The sequence below is a fragment of the Ursus americanus genome, chromosome 1, assembly GCF_024610735.1.
Source record: "Ursus americanus isolate L20-20 chromosome 1, mUrsAme1.1.p, whole genome shotgun sequence".
NCBI classification, from domain to species: domain Eukaryota; kingdom Metazoa; phylum Chordata; class Mammalia; order Carnivora; family Ursidae; genus Ursus; species Ursus americanus.
This window is the reverse complement of record NC_142127.1, coordinates 8,748,561-8,773,520: the sequence shown is the minus strand read 5'-3', so window position 1 is coordinate 8,773,520 and position 24,960 is coordinate 8,748,561. Positions and strand designations below refer to the sequence as shown.

The 24,960-nt window shown below is 53.7% G+C and overlaps 1 protein-coding gene across 2 annotated transcripts in view; it reads right to left on the bottom strand.

The window, feature by feature from the left end:
- Positions 1–6,450: 6,450 nt before the first annotated feature.
- The window catches only part of TFCP2L1 (transcription factor CP2 like 1), a 60,917-nt gene continuing 42,407 nt past the window's right edge, over positions 6,451–24,960 (bottom strand). For both annotated transcript variants that reach the window (XM_045804125.2, XM_045804126.2), the window contains 8 exons: positions 23,090–23,181; positions 21,350–21,398; positions 21,167–21,260; positions 19,266–19,356; positions 18,173–18,276; positions 14,719–14,861; positions 10,755–10,806; positions 6,451–9,850 (listed from right to left, as the gene is read on the bottom strand). In XM_045804125.2, the coding sequence (XP_045660081.1) occupies positions 9,804–9,850; positions 10,755–10,806; positions 14,719–14,861; positions 18,173–18,276; positions 19,266–19,356; positions 21,167–21,260; positions 21,350–21,398; positions 23,090–23,181 (672 nt within the window). In that variant the 3' untranslated portion in view covers positions 6,451–9,803. The remainder of the gene's footprint in view (positions 9,851–10,754; positions 10,807–14,718; positions 14,862–18,172; positions 18,277–19,265; positions 19,357–21,166; positions 21,261–21,349; positions 21,399–23,089; positions 23,182–24,960) is intronic.

Below are 24,960 nucleotides of genomic sequence, written 5' to 3'. Positions count from 1 at the left end.
CCAGGGCCTAGCCTGTCTGATACACTCCTGGTGGAATCTCCAGCCTACGGGACAGAGGCCCGGACACCGGGTGCCCCCACCGCCACTGCTGACTTTGTCTGGTCTCCCATGTGGACGGCCACAGTCAGTGACGTGGGGATGGCTGCAGCCCAGGACCTCCTGGACTCAGGGGTGGCTGCCATGCTTGGTCCGGAGCAGACAGTGGGGCGGGGGAGCTGGCAGCCTGCACCCAGGAGGCCCTGCTGCCTCCCCCGGGGGCCCAATCAACAGGTTTCAGAACTGGAGTCAGCTTCTCTTACAGTGAGGACGGGAGGGACCCACAGCTGACCAGGCTTCTCGGGTCCTAGGGGACCACATCAGGGGACTCTAACGTTCTGTAGTCCCCACCACCACCAGCACCCCTAGCTCACACCCAGGTCTGCATCCTGAGTGATTCGCTTCCCCTCTTGGATGCTTCCTCAAGCAAGCGAGCTCCTCCAGGCCAGAGGTTCTCCTCGCGTGCTCTCCCGCCGGCAAAGAGCATCCACTGCAAACCAGTTAGAAATACACATTCTCGGGGCGTCTGGATGGCACAGCGGTTAAGCGTCTGCCTTCAGCTCAGGGCGTGATCCCGGCGTTATGGGATCAAGCCCCACGTCAGGCTCCTCCGCTATGAGCCTGCTTCTTCCTCTCCCACTCCCCCTCCTTGTGTTCCCTCTCTCGCTATCTCTCTGTTGAATAAATAAATAAAAATCTTAAAAAAAATAAATACACATTCTCAGGCCCCCGCTCAAACCTGCTGTCCGAAGTGGCCGTGGGACCCAGCCGTCTGGGAACAAGCCCCCTGGGTGATTCTGAGGCCGTCTGAGACCAACAGCACCCCACCCTGCTGCCTGAAAAGGAGGCAACAAGGGGAAATCCTGGAAGCTTCACGGCCACAGCAGGGCCAGCGAAATGTGAGTGAGAAGGAGCCTGGCTTCCAGTGTGGCTCAGCGCTAGCCCTGGGAAGGCAGCTGGGCCACAGGTCGGGCCTCAGTACGTTCTCTCCCGTCCCCGTCTATCTACTCTGAGCCCCCCGTGTCACTCTCCTTTGGATCCTGGAAAACACTGAGCCATTTCCCACCTCCGAGCCCCCTGGGAACCCCCTCTGGCCCAGGCTCGTGCTCACTGCTTCACACGCACGGTCTCAAGGACCGTGACATTCCCAGATCACCCAGGAGAAGGCAGGTTCGGGGAGGTTCAGGGGTTCCCATGCCCACCGCGCACACCCCACAGGCTAGCTGGGGGGAGAAGGGGACTTTACCAGAGTGTGGTGGGGAGGAGACCTGTGACCCCTGGGTGTGCAGGGAGAGCCCAGGCAGGAGGCACGCAGGAGCAGCGCCCCAGAGCAAGCCGCAGACATTGGGCTGCATTGGAGCGCTGAGCACAGGCCCGCTTGGAAGAGGTGTGGTCTGGGGCAGAAGGTGACTGACAGGGAAGGGACTGGGAGAGAAAGGAAGCTCGAGATTACACCCTCGGCCCTTGATGGCGACAAGGGCCTGGAGTGGGAAATCTGCATCATGTGCCCACTGCAGCGTTCAGCCCAGCACACCCAGTGATCGAGCTTTGGAGATGCCAGGCCTCCCGCCAGGGCGGCTACTGGCGAAGAGAGAGAGAGTGTTGGCCAGAGCGGGGAGGAACTAGTACCCTCGTTCTGCACACCTGTGTTCGCGGCGGCATTATTCACAGCAGCCAAAAGGTGGACGCAGCCCAAGACGGATGACAGGATGAACAAACGTGGTGTACACATACAATGGAGAAAGAGCCAGCTCAGAAAGGAGGGGCAGCCTGTCCCACGCTGCAACGCCCATGAGCCTGGACCCTATCCCGTGGGGTGAAAACAGGCAGTCACAAAGGGACGAATGCCGTACGTATGACACCACTCATCCGCTGTGCCGAGAACAGTCACAGCACAGACAGAGGAGAACCGTGGGCACAGGGGCTGCGTGGGGGAACGGGCCGAGTTTCTGTTGGGGAAGATGAGAAAGTCCTTGGGGGGTGGTTGCACAGCATGAACGTACTTGACGGCCCTGACCCACGCACCTCAAAACCTTAAGATGGTACATTTCACGGTATCATGTATTGTTACTACAATTTTAAAAGGAGAGAGACTGGAGGCCTGAGCCACAGGGGTTTCTTACAAATGAGTTTTATTTGCATTCTGACCCAAGCACAGATCCCACATCCAGAGTTCTCATCTGCACAACGGTACAGTAGCAAGTGCAAAATGTGCTTTATTTCAGGTACAAAAACAATGTGGCAGTATGACAACTTCTGTCTCGACGCCCACCTCCCCTGACCCATCACACCCTCTTGACCCATCCAAGGCCCACACCACCCAGTAGACTCCCACCACCTTCAGGAAAGAGTCACCCAATCTGGAGAAAGCTCGGGAAGTCACGTTAGGTAAGAATCACATTACATACATGAACATTAGAGGACAGAGTAACCAACTTTTTACCCAGCAAGGAGAGGCTGGGGGGAGAGGCACACAGAACAATCCCCTCTTTTTTTAAGATTCATTTATTTGAGGGAGAGCACATGAGCAGGGGGAGGAACAGAGGGACAGGGACAAGCAGGCTCCCCACTGATTGCAGAGCCCTACACCAGCTGCATCTCACGACCCTGAGATCATGACCTGAGCTGAAATCAAGAGTCAGAGGCTTAACCGACTGACCCACTAGGCGCCTCTCCCCCTCTCTTGTCTTGAACAACCAAGCCCCACCCATGTTTCCCCATCAGGGTGCACCAAGCTCAGGGATGGAGTCTCAGGATGAAAGCTAGCACTGAGTAAGGAGCCTGTCCCCCAAACCTGGTGTGTCAGTGCGTGGGATGTGGATGCGGAACTGGGACCCAGATACCCAGATTCTCATCCTGGCTCAATCCAGTGGTTGGAGGACCGTGGGCCAGCATCTGATTTCTGTCTTGACTTCCTCACCTGGAGAACTGGGCCACTGCAACCTGACAGCACAGTAGGGAGGACAGAAAGGGACAACGGCAAAAGCACTGAGCTCGAAGCCTGACCCCGAAGAGGACAACCAGCGTCCACCATGGCTGTTAGCTTTGGTGTTATTATAATGGAAGGCTGGATGCAGCATCCTGCCACCTGCACCGGGAGTGGAGAAGCAAGGGGCCCAGAGAGACCAGACTGCCCCAGCAGGAAGGTGACCGCCAGCATGTAGGACTCAGCCCCTAAGGCTGGCATTTGGCCTCACTCCTGCTTCCCCAAAGGGCAGAACTGAAGTCCAGGCCCAGAGAACCCTTACTCAGGGCCAGGCAGTGGCCCCCCTCTATCACCAAGCTGAGTTCCTTTTGTATGACGAAGAGCCAGCAGAACGTGTAGGGAGAAACGTGCAGGACCCTAAAGAAGCCATGCGGTCCTCAAGGTGCCAGCTGGAGGTACAGGTCAGGCTGCAACCTCCAGGACAGCAAAGTTCCAGGTGACCTAAACCAGGAGGCCACCGCCCACCAGCTTGCCGACCTGTTAATACCAGCACAGAACCCTTCCCTGCACACGGCCCTCCGGCACCAAGCCCTAGCACCCAGCCCCCGTGTCCGAGGCCCACTGGGTGTCCAGGAGCAGGCAGCAGCCGGGAAGGGGAAGGAAGTCCACAGAGGGGCTGGGGTGGACGCTTCACAGGAGTGAGGCCACAGGCGGGGGGACACTCCAGGGCTGCTCAGCTGACACTTCTCTTGCTTCAAAGCTCAAAACAAGTACTTCTTAAAAATTGTTTCAGAATCCTTATGTAATGGGATTTCCAGCAGGGACGCAAAGCTAACAGAAAGCTTTACCTCCATGGTTGGCAAAGTTTTTCTGGAAAGGGCTGGATAGTACCTATTTTTAGCTTTGAGAGGGCCAAGAGGCAAACTGATATGTCAGAAAACAAATTTCCATGACTTTTTTGATGATAGAATTCAAAATGTAGTGACTGGATACTTTTTTTGGTAATACAGGTCTACTAATGAGAAGAATGGAACTGGGACGGGGGATGCGGGGTAACATTTCACTTGGGTTCAGAGATTGTGCTCCCTGTCATCAAACATCACACAACCTGGCAGTGAGCTGGATTTGGCCTGCAGTTCACCGACCCCTACGAGAGCGGGTATACGTTGATTATGGTGGGAGCTGGGTGATGGGTACTGGGGTTCATTATATTGTTCTCTCCTTGATGAAGGTTCGAAAACTTCTCATGACAAAAGGCTTTCCACTCCTTGCTAGCTCCTTGCAGCCCATCCCCCACGGTTCCTCAAGATGACGGGCATGAAGACAGGCTCACACACAGCCCCACCAGTCTGCCTGCCCGGATGGCAGGGATGGTCACCCCAGGACTACGCAGCGACTGCCCCTCCCCATTGCATCGCCATCAGCTGCTTTGCAGAGAGCAGCAACCCCACCTCTCAGAGCTGCTGCTTGGGGATGTTGCCCCTAGAAGCCCCTACAAGCAAGTGGGGGACAGCAGGTCCAGCCCTGGGCCACTGGCCCGGGAGCCACCACTCAGAACTACTGGCTAGTCCCCATGGAAGTAAGGGGGAGGACACTCAGGAGGAGCCTTTGCAGAGAGGTCCGGAGAGCTCCAAGGAGGCTTTGAGGAGTTCCCAGAGTGCCCTGGTCCCAGGAAGGCCTGGGGGTGCCTGACCAGCACCTCACTGCCCTGCCCCTGCAGGGCAGAGGGAAGGGGGCTGGGAGGTGATCGAAAAAGGTGTACAACCACCTTCTACTGGCCAGCCTGACTGATGGTATCACACACACAGCAAGTAACTAGGGGAGAAGGGCACGTGAGGCAGCGGCATGGAAGACCGACTCCATGAGCCTCGGTTTTGGAGTCCTTGTCAGATGGAAGCTGCCGGCACTGCTCCCCTCCCCGAAGAGGTGGACTTCGGTGTGCACCCCCACCCCCAAATCGGGCAACTCCCCTGACCAGTCTCATGAACAGAGCCCGAACGAGCGTCACCATGACGTGAAAGAAGAGCGTGTATCACCGCACGTGGCTGAGCGAGAATACTCAGGGCTGCGCTCGGGCCGGATACAGGGCGAGGAAAGGGGTCCGTAATGCAGACACGGAGCCGGCCGGCTCGGAGCCCGGGCTCGGGCTGCCGGGACCAGCTGGGGGCCGCTCTGCGGGTGCTGATGGAGCAGCCACCCAGCTGAGAGCAACACACGCTTCTCACAGACAGGCCCAGGCGCTAGACCTCACACTGTGGGGCACCTCACGGCAGGTCCATTAGCGGTGCGACGTACAACCAGGACACACCGAGCGTCACCTGCCCACCACAGGACTTTATGGAGGGAGAAGTGGGAAAGCCCCGCCACCCCTCACATTCACCCCCTGGCCGAGCCAGCCACCACTCGAGAGACGTGGACGCTCAGGCCAAGCCAGGGTCTGGGGGCCCCGGCTCCTGCTCCTCCGGCACTGCCATGTCCACGCCCCCGCCCCTCCGCTCCTCCACCTTCTGAGAGCCTCCGGGCTTGCTCCCTCGGCTCCATGGCCAACAGCGAGAGAGGTTTTCCATGCTTCTCATCAACTCGTTAATGATTTTCAAGCTTAAGTTACTCAGACCAGGCCCCGAAGCCACTCTGGACTCGGAAACTTGTGACCCACAGCTCGGCCAGCTCCAGTCTGCTCCCGGGGAAGCACCCTCCAGGTTAACAGCTCTTCCCAAGGGGCTCGAGGCTGCCTGGGCAGGAGGTCAGCGGGGCAGCTGGCTGACCTTTGCTTCGGACCCCAAGCCCCGACTTCAAACTCCCTACTCCATCCTGTTCTTTCCATCCATCCCTTCCCCCAGCAAATCCTACCGTCCCCCCATTCAAAAGCCTCTGTATCTTCACCGTAAAGGTGCAACCTGGCAGACACGGTCAGGTGTTTCACAGCCTTGCAAGCAGAAAAGGAGACGTGATGGCCTGAGGATAAGGAGCTCAGCTCAAGGCTTCTGGTTCACAAGATGGTGACCTAAGCACACGGGGAGCTCTTCTTTCTCCCTGGGGATCACACCTTTAAAAATGGCTGCTGGAGCAGGAGCCACCGGAGAAGCCACAGCCTAGAACCCTGGGGTGGAGGCTACCGTTCTGGGCGGGCTGCCCCAGCCCCCGCCCCAGATCCCGGCTTGAGCTCACGGGAAAGACAGTGGACAGGAGTGGGAAGCGTTCTGGCTTTTCTGTACTTTCAAATGAAAAAAATAAAAGCTACAGCCAGCTCATCTGACTCCTGTGGAACGAGGACAAGCAGCCGAAGCAAAGCAGCTAAAACATTTTGGTACCAAATTATGATGTGTATTTATTTTCTACTCCTTTGTAAGCTCCAAGATTCATCTAGAACCAATTAGGAGAAGGTGAAAGGGGCGTTTGGCTAACTCAGTCGGTAGGGTTTGTGACTCTTGGCCTCAGGGTTGTGAGTTCAAGCCCCATGTTGGGTACAGAGATTACTAAAAAATAAATTAAAAAAAAAAAGATTAAGACAAACAAACAAACAAAACAGACAGCAGTGGGGGTTCCAGAAAATGGAAGACTCCAGTAACAGAGAACTTAAGGTAACAGATCTTTATTAGATCCTCATCTGGAATTAGGAAATGAAAATATTAGCCTACCACATTTTTATAATTAAAATCAAGCCTGTTATCACTTGGCCTGGGGAGTGGCATCACTTAAGTCTAGTGACTCACAGACACCCTCAAAGGCTGGCAGTCAGGATACCGAAGGTCTAGTCCTGATTCTGTGTGACCTTGGACAAATGATTCCATTTCCTTGTGACTGAGTTTCCTCCAGAAAGGATATGACTAGTCCTGACTTTCCCCTAGAACTAACGTGTGGAGTTAAAACATGCACCAAGAAAGCTCGCAGAAGAACAGAGCGCAACGTGACCCAGTACTGCTGAGAAGGTTAAGGGGGAGACAGGAGGAGAAACAGAAAGACAGTCATAAAAATGGTGGAGGTAGACATAGGCTGGGTTTAAAATAAAAAAAAGGAAGGAGTTTCCCAATGACAACCCCATGTCCCAGAAGAAAAGATCCAGTAAGAATCAGGGGCCTTTAGCAAGGGTCAACAACTGATGTGGGAACAACTGGGTATCTACACGCAAGACAACAATGTTGGACCTCTACCTCATACCATACGCAAGAAGTAACCTAAAATGAACCGAAGGCCACTGGAGAGCTAAAACGGTAAAAAAATCTTAGAAGGAAACATAGGTGTAAATCTTCTCGACTGTGGACTACACAGTGGTTTTTCAGATATGACGTGAAAAGCGCAAGCAACAAAAACATGTATCTTAGACGTCATCCATATTAAAAACTTTTGTGCTCCAAAGGACATCATAAGACAATGAAGACAATCCACAGAATGGGAGAAAATTTTTACAGATCGTGTATCTGATAAAGGACCTCCATGTAGAATATACAGAGAACTCCTGCAACTCAGTAATTAAAAAAAAAAAAAAGACAAATGACCCAAACAAATAGACAGTTCTCCAAAGAAGACATACAAGTGGCCAATAAGCACGTGAAAAGAGGCTCAACATCATTAGCCATCAGGGAAATGAAGAGCAAAACCAAAAGGAGACACCACTTCACACCTACTACAATGCTCTACTCAAAAAGGCAGATAATTAGCAAGCATTGGTGAGGATGTGGAGAAATAGGAGCCCTCGTGCACTGCTGGTGGGAATGTGAAATGTTACGACTGCTTTGGAAAACAGTCTGGCCTGTTTCTCAAAAAGTTAGACATAAGAGTTCTATATGACCCAGCAATTCCGCTCCTAGGTATATACCCCGAAGAAATGTATGTAAAAACCTATACAACTATGCTCATAGCAGCATTATTCATAATAGCCAGAAACAACTCATATATCAATCAACTGGCAAGTGGATAAAAAATGTGGTACATGTAACCATAGAATGAAACATTATTCAGCTCTAAAAAGGCTTGAAGTATGGATACATGTTCAACATGGATGACCCTAGAAAACATTAGCTAGTTAAAAAAAAAAAAAAAGCCAACCACGAAAGGCCACCATGATTCCACATACGCGACAGGTCCAACATAGGTAAATCCATATGGAAAGCAGATTCGCAGTTGCCTAAGACCAAGGAAGCTGGGGGGAGAAAAGAAGGGTGATCGCTAAAGGGAACAGGGTTTCTTCTGGGGGCAAGGAAAATCTTCTCAAATTCAATGTGCTGATTCTGTGAATTCGCAAAAAACCACCGCATTATACACTATAAATGGGGACACTGTACGGTCTGTGAATTGTATCTCAATAAAGCTGTTACCTGCTCCCCCATCCTCCCTCAAAAATGAAAAGGTATCAGGAGGCTTTTTTACTCTGGAGGAACACCATTCCTGCTGCCCCAACATAACCATGACTAGAGAGCCCCTTTCCCATCTGAAGTGTCTTGATTTATATGATAAATCTCTATCATTGCCCTATCAGTCACTACGAGGTATCAGGCAGGTGGCTTTGCCCCCTAGGCTTCAATTTCCTCCTCTGTAAAACAAGGTCTACCCAGTTCCTCACATCTTTGACCCTAACACTGTATTCCCCAAAAGCTCCACTTTAGAAACTGTAAAATCCTGCTCGGTTAGTCAAAGGGCTTCCCTGTACTTTGAAGATAAACCTAAGTTAGCAAAGAGTATAGATGACTGGATCCCAGGAAACAGAGGCAAGACAAAGACTAATTCCTGCATTTACCCATACTCAAATTTCCCCATAGTTGAGCCACTAAGAAAGGCGATCCAACCATCCCAATGCAGGCAAAATGCCCTAACACTCCCTCTACACATGAAAAAAGATAAACATTTAAATGGGGGCCCTCAGAGAAGAGACAATGCCCCTGGGAAACTTGGCAAGTTTGGCAATGGTTAACCAAGGTCATCTCTAAATGGGACCTGGTTACGTCCACGCACAAGGGCCTGCTATCATGACTGTCCAGGTCATCTGATCACACAGTGGGACGCTCATTTCCTAGTCCTCCTTCTACCCATGATTGCTGAGGAAATAAAATTACGCGAAAGAAGCTCAAGGAGAAAAAAATCATCTTGTTCTCATCCCTTTGATACCCGTGAGGAAGTACGTGAAACTAGTTGTTCTATCCTCTCCCTCCCTTCCCAAGGGCGTAGACCCAGGTCTGTGTGGCGGGTCCTACCCATGCACAGTGGTCTACACAACCAATGCAGAGACAGGAGAGCCCATCTCTGGGCACTGCAGCAGGTCCTCAGAGACGAGAGTGAAGGTGAAAGAAGCAGAAGGCACAGAATAAACCCCATTCCCCTCAATCCATCCAAGAACCAGAAAGCCGGATGTTCACCAGGGTCGCTGAGAAGGGAAACCAACATGAAGACAAAACGGAGGCAAAGCACCTACATCCAGTCAGCAGTCCTGGTCACGGAGCCGTTACCAGCCAAGGGGAAGCTTGGGGGTGAGGCAGGGCTCTCCCTGGAGGCAGGGGAGTGGTCAGAAGGATACAGTGGCACCAAGATACCCAGTGAACTAGCCTCCAACATGGGAGTGAGGGGTTTCAGAGAAGACGTCCCTGCTGTTTGCCTCTAGGACAGCAGGCAAAGACCAAGGAGCCATTCAGAAGCTGGAGGCCAAGAGGGAGGGAGAGAGGAGCCATTGGCTTTCTGCATGCCAGAGACTGCATCCACGGGTTTCTGCTGCTTACTGGTCCGTGGTTTTCATAGACGGGGCCAAGTCCCTCCTTGTCACAGCTTGCCAGGTGAGGCCGCAGCTTACAGTGGTGTGCTTTCTACGTCCAAGGGAGTCCACGGGGCTGGGAGCTGGAGGTTCTGCTTCTGCTCAGAGGCCACATTTCAGGATGATGTGATAGCCATCATTGCTCTCGGCTGCAAAGACAAACACTGGGCATTTGACAGGAAGAAAGGCCCGACACCGTGACCGGGCATGGGGAGGGCATGGTACTGGTGCACCAGGAGAAGCCCTGCCATGGATACTGGCTCCAAATATGATCGCACAGAGCAAAGTGTGCTAACAAAAGCAGACATTTTAACACATGCCTTCACACGCCTTCTGCCTTACTACGTTTCTTCCTGGCAACGGGCCTTTCTACCATAGCTCTAGGCCCGAGAAATGAAGGCTCTATATCCAAGGTGGCTACAAACTGTGGTTCTCAGGGTGTTACGGCCCCCAGCTCTCTGAAGGCAGCAGCTGGCCAGATCCAGGGAACAAGGGCAACACGATGGCCCTGTCACATAGGGCTTTCATTCTGATATACTCCATACATTCACCTACCTTAGCCCTAAGGAAGGTCACAGCTAGTTTTGCCTTTCTCCTGGCACACGAGTTCCTTCTCGGACCCCTTCCTCAGGTGAAACCTTCATTCCCACCCCTGCCCCAGATCCCTGACCCACGAGGCCTGCAGGCTCAGCTGCTGTATTCCACACTTGCTCCTCCTGGAGACCCTCATTGTAAAAAAACTCATATGCATCTTACTTCTACTCAAGCACTAAGTTCATGAAGAACAGGTTGCCTGGCCAGGATTTCCCTTTCAGAACGGATTTTGGAGCCAATCTCCAGTCTCCAGGGCAGGGTTTCACAGGACGTGTGTTCCTTTTTCCCCAGAGGATGTTTCCAGATAATGTTCTCTTGAGCGACCCACTGTGCAGGGAGGCCCCACTCACCAGTCTGGCTCTTTCCTCACTCTACTACCCAGGGAGGGGGCGGGGGGCACAGCCAACATACTTCAACTGAACAAGAGAAAGGGGTGTGTGTGGTGGGGCGGGGCTTTACCTTTTAAGGTACTGAGAATAAAACAAGACTCATCTTGGAAATTCTGCACCATCTGAAAGGCAAAAAGAGAGACCATGTCCCCTCAACAATGAGTTTATGAATGAAATGAGTATGAGAAGCCTCAGCGACATGGAGCCCGGCCACCGCAGCAGGCAGAAATGATAGTCACTCTTCTTGCACAAATGCAGGGAAATGGTTCCACTTAACATTCATTAAGGAAACATGAAACAAGATAAATATACGAAATGATCGCAATCATATGCAACAAAAACTGAACAGAAAGGACAGAAAGGAGCCAGGCAGAGAAGCAAAACCTTAACATTTAATACAGGGCTCCACGTATCTTTGCTTTCGTTCTCCTTTTTCCTACTTACTGGGTCCTCCAATCCCTATAATGGACACATTACAGGAGCATGTATGTCTATAATAGCAACAAATAAAAAACTAAAGTGCTTAAGAAAAAAAAAACCTTGATAATTAGTAGCCTCTGCGTATCAGAGTCCTATGAGAACCAATATAAACACAGCGCCATTCCCTATGTCTACAAAGCGGCAGGAATGGAACGATTTACTCAGTGGCCTCTGCAGTTCTAGTTTTGATTTAACTACCAAGTGACCTTGGACAAGTCAGCCTTTCTCCTTCTGGTCTCCATGCCCCATCTGTAAAATGGGGCTGCTCCCGTGACAAAAGAACAGAACCAGGATATAGAACAATAGGGACCGGTCCCACTGCTGCTGGGGTGTTGATGTCTGCAACCACTTTACAAAGCTGTCCACAGGACCTGGTACCTTACTCCTCCCGGCCAATGTTCTAGAGAAACCCTTGCACGTGCACACACAACACCTACGAATGTTCACAGCAGCACCGGCTGTTAAGAATGGGAACTGGAGGGGGCCCCTGGGGGGCTCAGTTCGAAGAGCACACGACTCTTGATCTTGGGGTTGAGTTAGAGCCCCACGTGGGGTGCGGAGATTACTTACATAAAAACTTAAAAAAAAAAAAAAGATAGCTGGAAACAGCCCCCATGCGGATCAGTTGCAGAAGCATGAACGAACTGTGACCTCATCACGCTACACCATGTAGTGCGTCAGGGACCTCCAGCAGCATCTCAACGAGTGTGAATCTCAAAAATATAAAGCAAAATGAAGGAGGTCACAGAAAAACATGCTATTGTTCCATCTATATGAAGTTTAAACATGGGCAAAATTAAGCAATATATTGAGGAGGAAACGGGAACAACTAGCATGAAATTGCTCCGGCAGGTGGAGAGGTGGAGTGGAAGAGGAAATCAGCCCAGAGAGCGGCTTCTAACATAATATTGCATTCACCTGAGTATAGGTATTGGGCACTTACTTCTTCCTTAAATGGTAAAAATAAGTTCTATATACTCCTTGCATACAGATGCCGTATTTCACAATATAAATGGAAAGAATATTTAAAAAATACTTAAACATACCCACAACACACACACTAGCTAACACGCAGCAAAACCCCTTTCCAAATTAAAAAATGCAACCCAGATGTCATTGCCTCCTCTGAATTATTGCCCCCAATCCTGCAAATCCACCCACCTGTCAACCCCTGCCCCTCCCTGTGGGGCCTAATGATGCGTGAAGTACATTTATTCTATACCGCTGGCCTGCTCCCTCTAGGACTCTTGGCAGCCCAGCCACTTGGGCATGCAAAGCCCTACGCAGAGCCCACACAGGCTTAATCAGTAACTCCCTCGTTTAATTAAGTGCCCTTGCACCTCGGGGGCCGGCTCCGCGGCTGGCCGGGCCGCCTCCAGCACTCCGGGCAATTAAGAACCAAAGGTTTCCAATTGATTCAGGGTTAAGAGGCAAGGAGACTTCAGGGAATAAGAATCGCCTACTTAGCTGAGGTAGCACTGTGGTTCTGTTCTCTGCTTCATTTGCTTAACTGCCCACTCGGGAGGGCACAGGGCAAGCTGGGGAAGGGACTTCCTGCAGGGACCCGTGACATGGCAAGGGTTCCGCACATTCTTGGCTTTTGTCTTCACCGAAGAAATTCATTCCGAGATGCAAAGTGCCGAGTTTTCCTGTGTTGCTCAGGGGTCCTAACCTCCCTGGCTCTTCTCAACAAGTGCTTAGGTCAGGAACACTGGGCTTCATTCTGTCTGTGCAGTGGGGGTAGGGAAACAGCTGCCTGAGATTTAAATGGAATGATATGGAAGGAATTCTGACCCGGGGACAAAACTAGCAAGCAGCAGACAAATGTACAGCTGGGTCTCTGTTGAGTGTTCTAGGAATCCACAGCTACCCAACGCCCAGGCACACGACAGACGCCCGCACAAAACAGGATCCGGCAGCATCACACGCACGCTAGCATGAACTCCTCTAGGAAAGAGGAGGGAAGAGAAGTGCTTTTCGAATTTGCCTTCAGCTGTTTTGTATTCCCTGACTTTTACTAACTGTGAATTACTTTTTAAAGATTTTTTTTTTTTTTTTTAAGTAATCTCTGCACACAACATGGGGCTCGAACTCACAACCCCAAGATCAGAGTCTCACACTCCACCGACCGAGCCAGGCAGGTGCCCCAGGAATTAATTTTTTAATTCAAGAGGAAGGAACCACCACCCCTCTGCCAACCTCCAGGACCAAACTCCCATGAAATGGGGGACTCCCATTTAAGGGACTCGGGAACTGTAATGGTAAGTGGCAATAGGATTATCACCAATGACAAAATATGAAATATACAGACCATTACAAGCTTTACAGTTCATATATTGTCAAACTTAAAAGATCCCTCCATCACTTGCTCCCAAAAGCTACAAGTGCCTATCACTGTCAGTTACCATCACCATCTCACCGATATCTCCGCGTGCCTGACACTTTCTCTTTTTACCCCTACTACAACCTGCTCATTATCCCCGTTTTATAGATGTGGAAACTGAGGCTCAAAGAGGTTAAGTAAACTTGCTCAGGGTCACTCCACTCCTAGCAACAAGGTGGGGACACGTGTGCGATTCCAGAGCCCACATCCTCTCTACTTCCCCAAACACCATTCATGTACCGTTTCCTCCACACAGATGTTCTCAGAGCTCCCACCGTGGGCTTGCTGGGGTCTCCTGGGGGCTCAGGGTGCTACCCTGCTCCCATCAGCCCAGCTCTGCTTCTCTAAAGGCCTCATTTCAGGGGAGGTGGGCTGGCCTAGCTGGCTGCAAGAGTGGGCTCTGCATCTGGACATGAGGGTTCCCAGCCTAGTTCCTTACCAGCTGTGCAACCTGGGGCATAGTTTCCTATCTGTGACACAGGGTTTCACCCAGCTCACAGGGACGCTGGCAGGACTGAATGAGTCACTACATGTGCGCTTAGATGCTGGCACTCTTGACTATCATTAGCTAGCAAGAGGAGGGATCCGGGATAGGACAAGCTTAAAACGAGGCATCAGGAATGCCTAAGTGTAGCTGCAAACCCTCGTTGGCCAGCAGTGGGACCAGATCGCTCTGCACCCTCTGCCAGCGGCCGCTCGTGCCCCACACAGGTCTGTGTAGCCAAGGACAGACCCAGGAAGGCCATGGCACTTTCACCAGTCAGCAGAGGAGGGCTCTGTGCTCCCATGTGGCCTGCATCCTCTCCGTCACCTGGCCCTCAGTCCATTCCACCGCCCTGGGACCTGCCACCCACCCTCCTCCTGACTTCTTACAGCCCTGACTGTAAGCATACCCGGGGGCAGGGCTGTAGCCTATGCCATGGTTCCTGCATGGCGTGCAGCCAAGGACGAGGTACGGAGTGGATACTAGGTAGCTATTCAGAGCCTCAGAACTCTCCTCCCCCGCACTCCGGGGGCAGCTGAGAGCATGTGGCATGCAGATGAAACCCGTTTGCCATCCTTGGGCAGAAGTCATCCCCGAAGCCCGGAAGGGGCATTTCTGGCGCAGGTCCCCCATGCCTCCCTACAGCCCCAAGCCCCGGGCCATGAGGGGGGTGGGGGCAGCGCTCACCTCGTTGCTCACCACCACGTGGATGCCCGTGGGGCCCTGCCGGTAGACTCGGTGGATATGCTGGGGGGAGATGCTGTACAGGTTGGCGATCTTCTCAACCAGCTCCAAGGTGGTCAGCTCCTCCAAGAAGATGGCATGGTACACTGGAGGGCGAGGGACAGGGCCTTCTATAGAACACACCCCTGCATTCTAAGGAGCCTGTCTACCGCCTAAGCCCAACCCCCCACCCTGCCATCAGTCACTCAGTTGCAGGGATGCTCGAGCCCAGATTCATTTCATGGAATCTGGGCTGTAACAGGCACAAAGCCGCTGCAGAGCCCAGCGGCAGGGGAAGGCAGCCGGGCTATGGTTCTCACTCCTGTTCCAGGCCCTCTCAGGGGATCTTACATAAAATGGAGGATTCCTACAACCACCCCACACCGACACCCTTGGCGGGGCAGAGGCTGGGAAGAACGGCTGGCAGAACTCTCTATTTCTAACAAGCTCCTAGTGGTTCTGATGTGTGGCCAGTTGCACACCCTTGCAGGAGAGAGGAGAACTCCTGCGTCCCCTTTCCTTTCTGTCCATGGCTTAGAGGGGTCACTGGACGGCTCCAGGGGGCAAAGAGCGGGATTTAAGGATAACTGCTTTTATTTAAAATCAATTAATTAACATATAGTGTATTATTAGCTTCAGAGGTAGAGGTCAGTGATTCATCAGTCTTATGTAATACCCAGTGCTCATTACATCACGTGCCCTCCTTTATGTCCATCACTCAGTTACCACATCTCCCCACCTCCTCCCTTCTGTAAACTTCAGTTTGTTTCCTATGATTAAAAGTCTCTTATGGTTTGTTTCCCCTCTCTGATTTTGTCTTGTTTTATTTTTCCCTCCCTTTTTCTATGCTCCTCTGTTTCTTAAATTCCACATGAGTGAAATCATACAATAACTGTCCTTCTCTGATGAATTATTTCACTTAACGTAATACCCTCTAGTTCCATCCACGTCACTACAAATGGCAAGATTTCATTTTTTTGATGGCTGAGTAATATTCCTCTGTGTGTGTGTGTGTGTGTGTGTGTGTGTGTGTGTGTGTGTGTGTAACCAGATCTTCTTTATCCATTCATCTGGCAACAGACATCTGGGCTCTCTCCATACTTCGGCTATTATGGACATTGCTGCTATAAACACCGGGGAGCAGGTGCCCATTTGGATCTGTAGTTTGTATGCTTTGGGTAAATACCTAGTAGGGCAATTGCTGGGTCATAGGGTAGCGCTATTTTAACTTTCTGAGGAACCTCCATACTGTTTCCCAGAGTGGCTGCACCAGCTTGCATCCCCACCAACAGTGTAGGAGGGTTCCCCTTTCTCCGCAAGGGATAACTAACTGACATCACAAGGGTCTCATCCTTGCCCTTCTCCTCAGCACAAATACCACTCCACTCCAGCACTGTGACCTCAGAGGGAAGAGGGACACTGAGAGCATCACCAGCTGGCTGGCTGGAAGAGAACACTGACCGGAAGGCTGGAGATGCTTCCTTACAGGAAACCCAACCAGCCGGGTAGGAGGGAGCTCTGTGGGTGCCCTGGAGCAGACAACTCAATACTCGGGGCCTCAAGTTCCTCAAAGGCAAAGCATAACAGGATTAAACTAAAGGTTCCCAAACTCCTACATCAACTGAGGAACCCTTGGTTTCAGAAAGTCTGATCAGAGGCCCTGTATTTCAAAAGCACGCGTGCATGCACGTGCAAACACACACACACACAAGCTCCCTCTGAGAGGGGGTGGCAGAGGCCATGGCGTCCCAGGATTTCAGACAGGCTGACCAGCCATCAGATTCTGTGCAGCGCATGCGGCGGCCACAGCCCCTCCAGTGTGAATACCAGGCAAGAACGCCACCGCTCTTCTCTAACATTCTTTTCTGTAACAGATTCTAATGTACTCCTATTGCTTTTCAACGTTTCAGAGCCACTTCCGCTATTCTCTGCGTTCACTCCTCCAACAAATCAGGCCGGCCAGAGAGACCTAGACGGCTTGCTTGTGCCCTGCCACCTGCGGTCACCAGCCTTTCCTGCCCCAGGCGAGTGTGGGTGTGGCCAGGAGTGCTTGGGGTGGCTGAAGGGTCTGTGGGACACTCCTCTGGAAGCGTCCCGAGCCACCTCTCCTCCGGGGCCGTGGCAGTGGAAGCTGGGGGAAACATGAGCTCTAGAGTAGGCAATCCCAGGCTCAAATCCCAACTCAGCCACCCTAGAAGCAAGCCCTGGAACAATCTCCACACGTCCCGGGGCCCCAGGGTGTATGTGGGGGCAGCAGCAGCACTGGGCAGGTGCCGTGCACGAGGCTGCCCTTTCTGCACGTGCAGGAAACCCCGAGCCTCCGATCTGTCCCTCACAGGCTAACAGCTGAGAAGCAGGGGGAGGACCTAGCCGTTCTCCAGAAATGTACAGGGGCCAGACGGAGGGCTCAGAAGCCAACTCCCAGGGTCCGAATGTTTGGGTCCTGGCTCTGCCACACGCAACGCTGTCATCTAGGGGCAGTGATCCACCCTGTGCCTCAGTGTCCCCCCACCAGGGAACATTACCAACAGTGCATACAAGCAGAAGCGAGTAAATGAGCACACAGGAAGCCCTTTGGACAGGGACTCAGTGAGCTTTCTTACCCCTCTGGAGGGACCTGCGGAGGCACGCACGGTGCTCCCTCGCTCTCTGCAGACATCACAGAAGAGCACTCCGTGGCTTGAGACCAGCCGCTGGCCAGACCCTCAGCACTCCCAGATGCTCAGAAGCAAGGTGCTTCGCTTTACACGCCTTGTCTCGCCACAACCTCCCACCTCTGGGGGTAGCGTCACTATCTGTGTTCTATACAGAATTCTGCAGAAGTGGACACACAGGCCCTGCTACCCTGCCCAAGGCCACACGGCCAATACATGGCATGGCCAGCACTGGTGTCCAGGCTCAGCTGACCTCGAAGCTTCTGTCCCAAACTGTCAACCCAAGACAGTCACGTGCCCCTGAGGTGCCCCTAGCTCCTGCAGCTGTGCTCCTTAGCCCTCGTGCAGCCTCCAAACCAAATGGGAAAGACTCGTCCAGCTGGAGGGCACACCACGGGAGGAAGGGTTCCAGGAATCTGGCCATCGAGTGTCACTCGTCACCAGCCTGGGAGCCAGAAGGCCTGACTCCCAATTCTCCCATGAGTGGCTAAGGAAGTGGCTGTGGGGGGACACACCCCCCCCCTGGGCCTGCTCCCCAAGGAGCAAATGAGAAGCTGGACCAGGTGTTCTGGAACAGGACTTCCACCTTGAACATTTCAATCCCAGGAGGAAGTTTTAACAAAAACTCATCCTGCACGAAAGCAGAGTGAGGCGGATCAGTGGACACATTCTCAGCAAGAGGACTCATGTTGCTGCTGTGTCTTCCTGGGACCTGACAACCCGGCCCTGGGTTGGCAGGCGGGGGAGGGCTCCCCACAACTCACCACACAGACTGCTGTCCCCACCACCGTCCCGCTTCTGCTGCAGTGGCGCTCGGTTCTGCTCCAGCTCCTGACAGACGTAAATGGTCATCTTTGGCCTCACATTCCTGGCAGGAGGAGGGGAAATAAATAGCAGGCATTGGGGGGGAGAACATTCCAGAATGTTCCGAACACAGGGTGGAACTAGCAGAGGGAAGGATTCAGGGAGAAGAAAGGAGGCCGTGGGGATGCAGGCGGCCTTCGGCTGGGTCTCTACAGCCTCACGCAAGCTTGCCTAGAGGCAGAGGGAGGGCTGACCCCTCCAGGTCCTCCAAGCTGCCATGAGGGCACTCTGCCCAGAACATGCATCTCAAGACACAAGGTGTTTTTCAGGGCAGTAGTAACAAGAGCAAACACTTTCTCTGGCTTACTCTGCCCCAGGCACCATTTGCAAAACTCTAAATGTCTACCTCCTTTCCTTGTTAACACACCTAGGGGACGGGAACCATGGCCTTCATTTTACAGAGGAGGAAACTGAGGCTCACAGGGCTTAGGGCTTTCGTCTACTGTAGAACTCGTAAGAGGCCGGTCTGAGATGCACACCCAGGCTCTCGCCCTCACTCTGAAACTGTGCTGTCCATGCGTGAAAGGGGAAGGAGATTTAAAACTTGTTTGGTCAGTCGCATTAGCCTGAGACCAAGCGCCCCACAGCCAACGTGTGGCCGGGGCTGCTGGACATTTCCACCATGGCAGGAAGCTCCCTCAGACCCAGCCCTGCTCTCCAGTCTGCGCAGAGAACTGAGAACTGCCGCACAGTTCCACCCCTCCCTCTGGGAGGAGGCAGCTGGAGGCCCAGGACCGTGCAAGCAGCTGGGCACCCAAGGGGGAGGCTGAGGCGCTGAGATCCGGAGGCCAAGGCTCCTGCCAAACCAAGAAGCAGGAGGGGCCTCCAGGCAGGGTGAGCAGTGGGCTCAGCCCTGCCTGCCCCCGCCATGGCCTCCTCCTGCACCTGCCCCAGGAGGAGCCCTGTCCCCACCAGCTGGCCTGTGGCAGCATCCAAGCAGCTGAGATGGGGCTTCCTGCCATACCCTGCGTCCAGCTAGAAACAGACACCCACCGGCCTTTGATGGCATTGAAGAGCCGGATCCCATCTGCAGGGCCACAGATCTGGACCAAATCGTCTCGAGACATCTTCAGCAAGTCAGCACCTAGGCAGGGAGATGGGGCCGCCCGTTAGTGGGACACACAGAAAAGTCCGTCCTCGGGCACCTGCAGATGTCGCACCCTGGGCAGGGGACAGGGAAGAGTCAGCCTCATCCTTGGGGGGCACTGGACGTTCCGCGGAGAGAGAAACAACAAAAAGCTACACATCAGGAAATCACAGACCAAGAGATGAGTGGTGTCCTCAAAGCTCAGCAGAATAGACGGGCACTGACAGAAGCCAACCGGCCCTCACCAGCTGTGCCTGCCTGTCCCGCCCTCTGTACCATTTGCTGGCATACAGCACAAGTGCATGTAACCTAGCACGGGACGCTGACAACACGCGCACTTGTCTGAACGCAGACGCGCACAGCTCCCTGCCTGCGGCCACTGTGAGTGCAGCCGTGCTCCCAGCACACAGAACGAGAGGTGGAACATTCCCACCTTCCCCCCTCACCCCCCCTTGCCCTGTGCCAGCCACTCCCCCTCCTCCTGACTCCTCAGGCACTTAAGTTTTACTTGCTTCTTCGACATTTATGTCAGTGGAATGGAACAGGATGCACTTTCCCATGTCCGGCCCCCTCCCTCCAAGTTCTAAGGGCTTGTTCGTGCCCATTATTAGGTATTACTCATTACGTGAACGCAGCACAATCACGTGTCCATTCTCTGCCGATGGGCACGGGGTTGCTCCCAGCTGGGAGAGATTATGAATAAAGGTCTATGAACATCCTTATCCATGGATGTGGATGCAGTCCCTTCCTCAAAGCCCAACAAGACCCCTGGAGCTTGTGCCCATATGGACTCTCCAGGGGATAAGTACACTATCAGCCTTCTGCTGAAAACAGGCCAGCAGCCACATGGCCACAAGTGACAATATCCAACCCCCTTTTCCTGCCACAGTTCAGTTTCAGGCATAATTCTGTAGGCACAATGGATCCCTCTACATAAGTAAAAGCCAAAAATCCCTCCACTGTTTGCAAAGGCCTCTCGGTCCCTCTCTGACTTCACCTCTTTTCCCAGTCCACTTGGCCCCATTCACCTGAGTGCCCGGCTCTGTGGCCACACCAGGCAGGCCGGCCCCCTCCTCATAGCCTTTGCACTTTCTCCCTGCTTGGACATTTCACTGTCCCCATACCCACTTGGCTCACTTCCTTCCCTGGGCCCAGCCCCTGCTCAAGGGCACCGTCTCAGGAAGGCCTCTGCTGAGCAACCCCCCTCCCTGAAAATGGCAGCATCCCTCCCCGCTCCTCCCTGACCCAAACCAGGTCCCTCCTCTGAGCCTGCTTTACTCCCGGTCACCGTGGATTGACTCAACTTGGTGGCAGGGTTCACTGCTCCGTTTACCCTTATGCCCCACAGCCCTGGCTCTGCGTCTGTCTGCCAGCCCCACTGGTAAGGGCTTGAAGGAAGCAGCAGCTTCCCCTTCTCCCCTGTGGCTTCACCACCATCTCCCAGGTCACGGCTCCAGGGACAGCATGAGTGATGGTCAGGGCTGTGGTAGGAAAAGTGCCAGGAAGGCTTGCTGAGTGTGCCCCAGCCCGCCTGGTGCAGGGGACCCTTCCCGGGCGGACCAGGGCCCACCCCAGGGGACCCAGATGGTCCTCCCCTCAAGCCACACTCAACTGGAAACTCCCAGGGGCAGGGCTTCCTATTTTAGTACTTGGTCCAGGATCAGCAAAAGTGAGCAAGTGACCCACACCACACTGGGTCCCCAGGATCAAGCCATGGCGCTGCGGGGAGTGTGGGCCAAGTCCAGGAAGGCAACTGGCTTTGTGAAGTACTTCTAATGGGTTTTAAAAACAACACAGAGATGCTCACCTGAGAAGCTGGCGAAGAGCCTGCAGAACTGTGAGAACCTGTTTCGGTGCAGCCACTGCTGGGCGTCCTGGATGGAGGCTGACGGAAGCAGGTGCTGTAGGCAGAGAGAGGAGGGGTCCTTGACATGACCACGCCAGGTCTGCCCAGGACACACAGCCAGAGAGCCCGGCTGCAGACACTTACATCATTGCCCAGGGGCAGGGTCTCCACCGGGTGCGTCGGAGAGCTGTTCCTGCAAAGGAAGAGAACAGGCCATCAGGTGCGGGGACGCCTTCAGGGATGTGGGGATGGTCCCCTCTCCCAGCCAGGCACTCTCCCCTCCCCATGCTCCTGGAATGGCAGTCATTGTAAACACAGCAGGGCCTCGGGAATTTCCCAGGTCACAGACACATCGGCGGGACCGCCTGCACAACCCTCAAAATCCCTGACCAACCCCTCAGGGTGGACACGACGTTCCAACTGGCAACACAGCCCGGCCAGTGAGCTTGGGGTTTGTTTGCATCCGATTCCCTCCCACGCAGAGGTCCCCCACCAGCCTTGGCCCCAGGGCAGGGCAGGCTGCCCGAGGAGCCCCAGGCGCCACTTCCGGACAGCGGCAGCCAAGCCCCTCTCTGCAGAGACGGAAGAGGGCTGCGGGCTCCTGGGGAAGGTATCCTGCCCTGAACAGGCAGGCCGCAGCGTGGCATCCATCCACGAGGAGAACATTCTCATGGCTGGGGGCCCACCGCCCTCCCTCCGGGGCTCACTCCTGGGGAAGGCACACCTGACACACCTGGATTTTTTTAAATTAAGAGAAGAATACATTTTTAAATGACTCTCCCAGACAGACAGTGGAGAAGGCACAACGTGGATGGATGTGGGTGTCTCACACTATGTTTAAAATGACAACCTGGTAAGCGCTCCTTTGCGAGCGCCTTACCACAGTAACAATAAAGAAAAGGCCCTCGCTGGGATGACCCTCAGACCGGTCATCAGTGCCAAGAACTGTCCTTTGTCCAGCGTCTGTGAGGCACCCGGCACCTTACACAGTCCCCCCGACCCTGCATGAATCCTCACTCCCTTGGTAGCGGAGAAGGTGAGGCTGAGGGAGGTTAAGGAACTCACCCTAGAGGGAGGAGTTTAACACTTGCTCCATCTCAATCTGAACACGACACCTTGGCTATGTGCCCTCCCCCCTTCTCGGGAGGCCCCTCCTGACCTGGTGACATCAGGTTCATGGACACTCTCACTCTCTCATTAGGAAAGCTCTCTGTACACCAGCACGGACTTCAAGGAGCCCACAGGTTCCCCACCTACCTGCTGAACCTGCCGGGTGTCTCCCTGCTCCCCGCTGCCCCCCAGAAACAGGACCAGGCTGTGCACAGCCATCACACTGGTGCCGTGAGCCTTCCCTGTGCCACGCAGCCCGGGACAGGTGGGACCAATGCCCGCCAGCCCCTGCATGTCTGTCACCGTAAGAGTCAGTGTGGCCTGCGCATCTGCAGAGCCAGGTGACCAGGAGTGAGGCCCTTCCCGCGTTACTAGTCCTGAAACCCAGGGCAGGGAACATCCTGAGCTGACCCACACTGCCTGGAGAACGCGCACAGGGGCCACAGAAAGAACCAGGACGGCCCCTCGTAGCCGCTAGAGCCGCCCGGCCAGCTGCCTCCCGTCTGCCTAGAAGACCATTCTGCCCTGGAGGGCACCCGCAGGCCAACCTGCTTCTACAGGGGGGAGGGTGGGTTCTGGGCTGCTGCCCCCGCAGACAGCGTTTACAGAAGCCTGTCCGAACACAGAAAGCTGTGCCGATATTAAAAGTGCCACCCGAAGCCCACACTGATGCCAGCATACGAAAGGGGGAAGACACGGAGAGGATGATCAAGAAAGGGGCCTACACCCATCATCACTCAATCCAAAGGGAAAGACGGTGGACAGTGGGCGTACCCTTCGCCAAGGCCGAAGCTGTTTGGAGAGCCATTGTAGCTTGGAGACGGGGCGCTGTTCACCTGGTAGGCCATGTCCGGCCACGGGGAGCACTGTGGAAAGAGCACAAGGCAGCAGTGACTCGAGGGCTGTGACAGTCAGGAGGAACTCGGGCTACAGAGGTGCTGACCCGGCTCCTCTCCCTCCCACACCAGCATCCAGCAAGGCTGGCTCAGGAAACTATGGGCCCCCATGAGGTAGTGAAGTGTGGGTTTACTCAGGCCACACCCAAGAAATCGAGCACCGCAGAGAAGAGGCCTACAACTCAGTCATTCCCAGAGCGAGCAAAGCAAGGCACGCAGCTCTCTGAGCTTCCTAGCAGTCCAACCAACGAGGGAAGAAACATCATCGGTCACAAGGAAAGAGAGCTAACAACACAGAAGCCCAGAGGCAGGTTTTCCCGGTCTAGACAAATGTGTGTCCATGCATGAAAGAGGGAGTACATGACACGGGTAACTTCCAACAAAAATCATCAGTGGGGGCGCCTGGGTGGCACAGCGGTTAAGCGTCTGCCTTCGGCTCAGGGCGTGATCCTGGCGTTATGGGATCGAGCCCCACATCAGGCTCCTCTGCTATGAGCCTGCTTCTTCCTCTCCCACTCCTCCTGCTTGTGTTCCCTCTCTCGCTGGCTGTCTCTATCTCTGTCAAATAAATAAATAAAATCTTTAAAAAAAAAAAAAATCATCAGTGAAGTTCAGTACTGGGGTGCCGGGGTGGCTCAGTCAGTGAAGCGTCCAGACTCTTGGTTTGGGCTCAGGTTGTGATCTCAGGGTCATTGAGATGGAGCCCACATCAGGCTCCACGCTCAGCAGGGAGTCTGCTTGTCCCTCTCCCTCTGCTCCCCCCCCTCCTCTCTCCCCCTAAAATAAATGAATAAATAAAAATCTAAAAAAAAAAAAAAAAATTCCAGTACTAAAACCTGCACTATTTGAAAACAGAATCAGGGGCACCTGGGTGGCTCGGTCGTTAAGTGTCTGCCTTCGGCTCAGGTCAGGATCCCAGCGTTTCGGGATCTAGCCCCACCTCCCGGATCAGCGGGAAGCCTGCTTCTCCCTCTCCCACTCCCCCTGCTTGTGTTCCCTCTCTCACTGCCTCTCTGTCAAATAAATAAACCGTTAAAAAAAAAAAAAAAAAGAAAACAGAATCGGCCAATAGGCCCTGGAGAGCGGGAGGCATGGGAGCACCTCCAGGAGCAGGCCAGCTCCCCGGACATCATTCTATGCGTGTCTGTTACATGTCAGGCGTCCTGCTAGGAACTAAGGGAGACACAGAAGACACGAGACGTGACCCTTGACCCCAAGGCACTTCTTGTGCAGAAGCCAAAAAAGAGCATACGTGAGAATCGCCCAAAGAAAGCAAAGACATACAGGTTTTGCCTGTTGGGGAAGCCAGCGGACAAAGTATTCATTTCTTCCCTTCCCTGGGATGACACCTCTTTGGAGAGGGCCAATTTGAAGCATTCCTGAAGATTTACTATCCCCACCGAACCACAGGTTGGTAAATATTTAACTCTGTTGTGCATGTGGGCTGGAACTTCGTGGTGCTAAATCCGGGAGTTGAGGAGGAAAAGTTGACAACCTGTCACCTGGCAAGGTCATGGGCCAGGTGGGGGTTTTGACCAACCACACCATGCTCTGACAATGGCTTGGATGGATGTGGTCTAAGCACCCCCAGCCCGAAGTCAGAGGACAGTCAGGAGCAGAGAGCCTGAGGCTCAGGCTGGAAGGGAAAGGTGTCTGGAGGCAGAGGGCGGTGGGAGGATGGAGGACACCCTGGGGGACCCCCACGGAGGGGACTAGGGTCTGGGGAGAACTAACTGGTCTGAGCTCTGA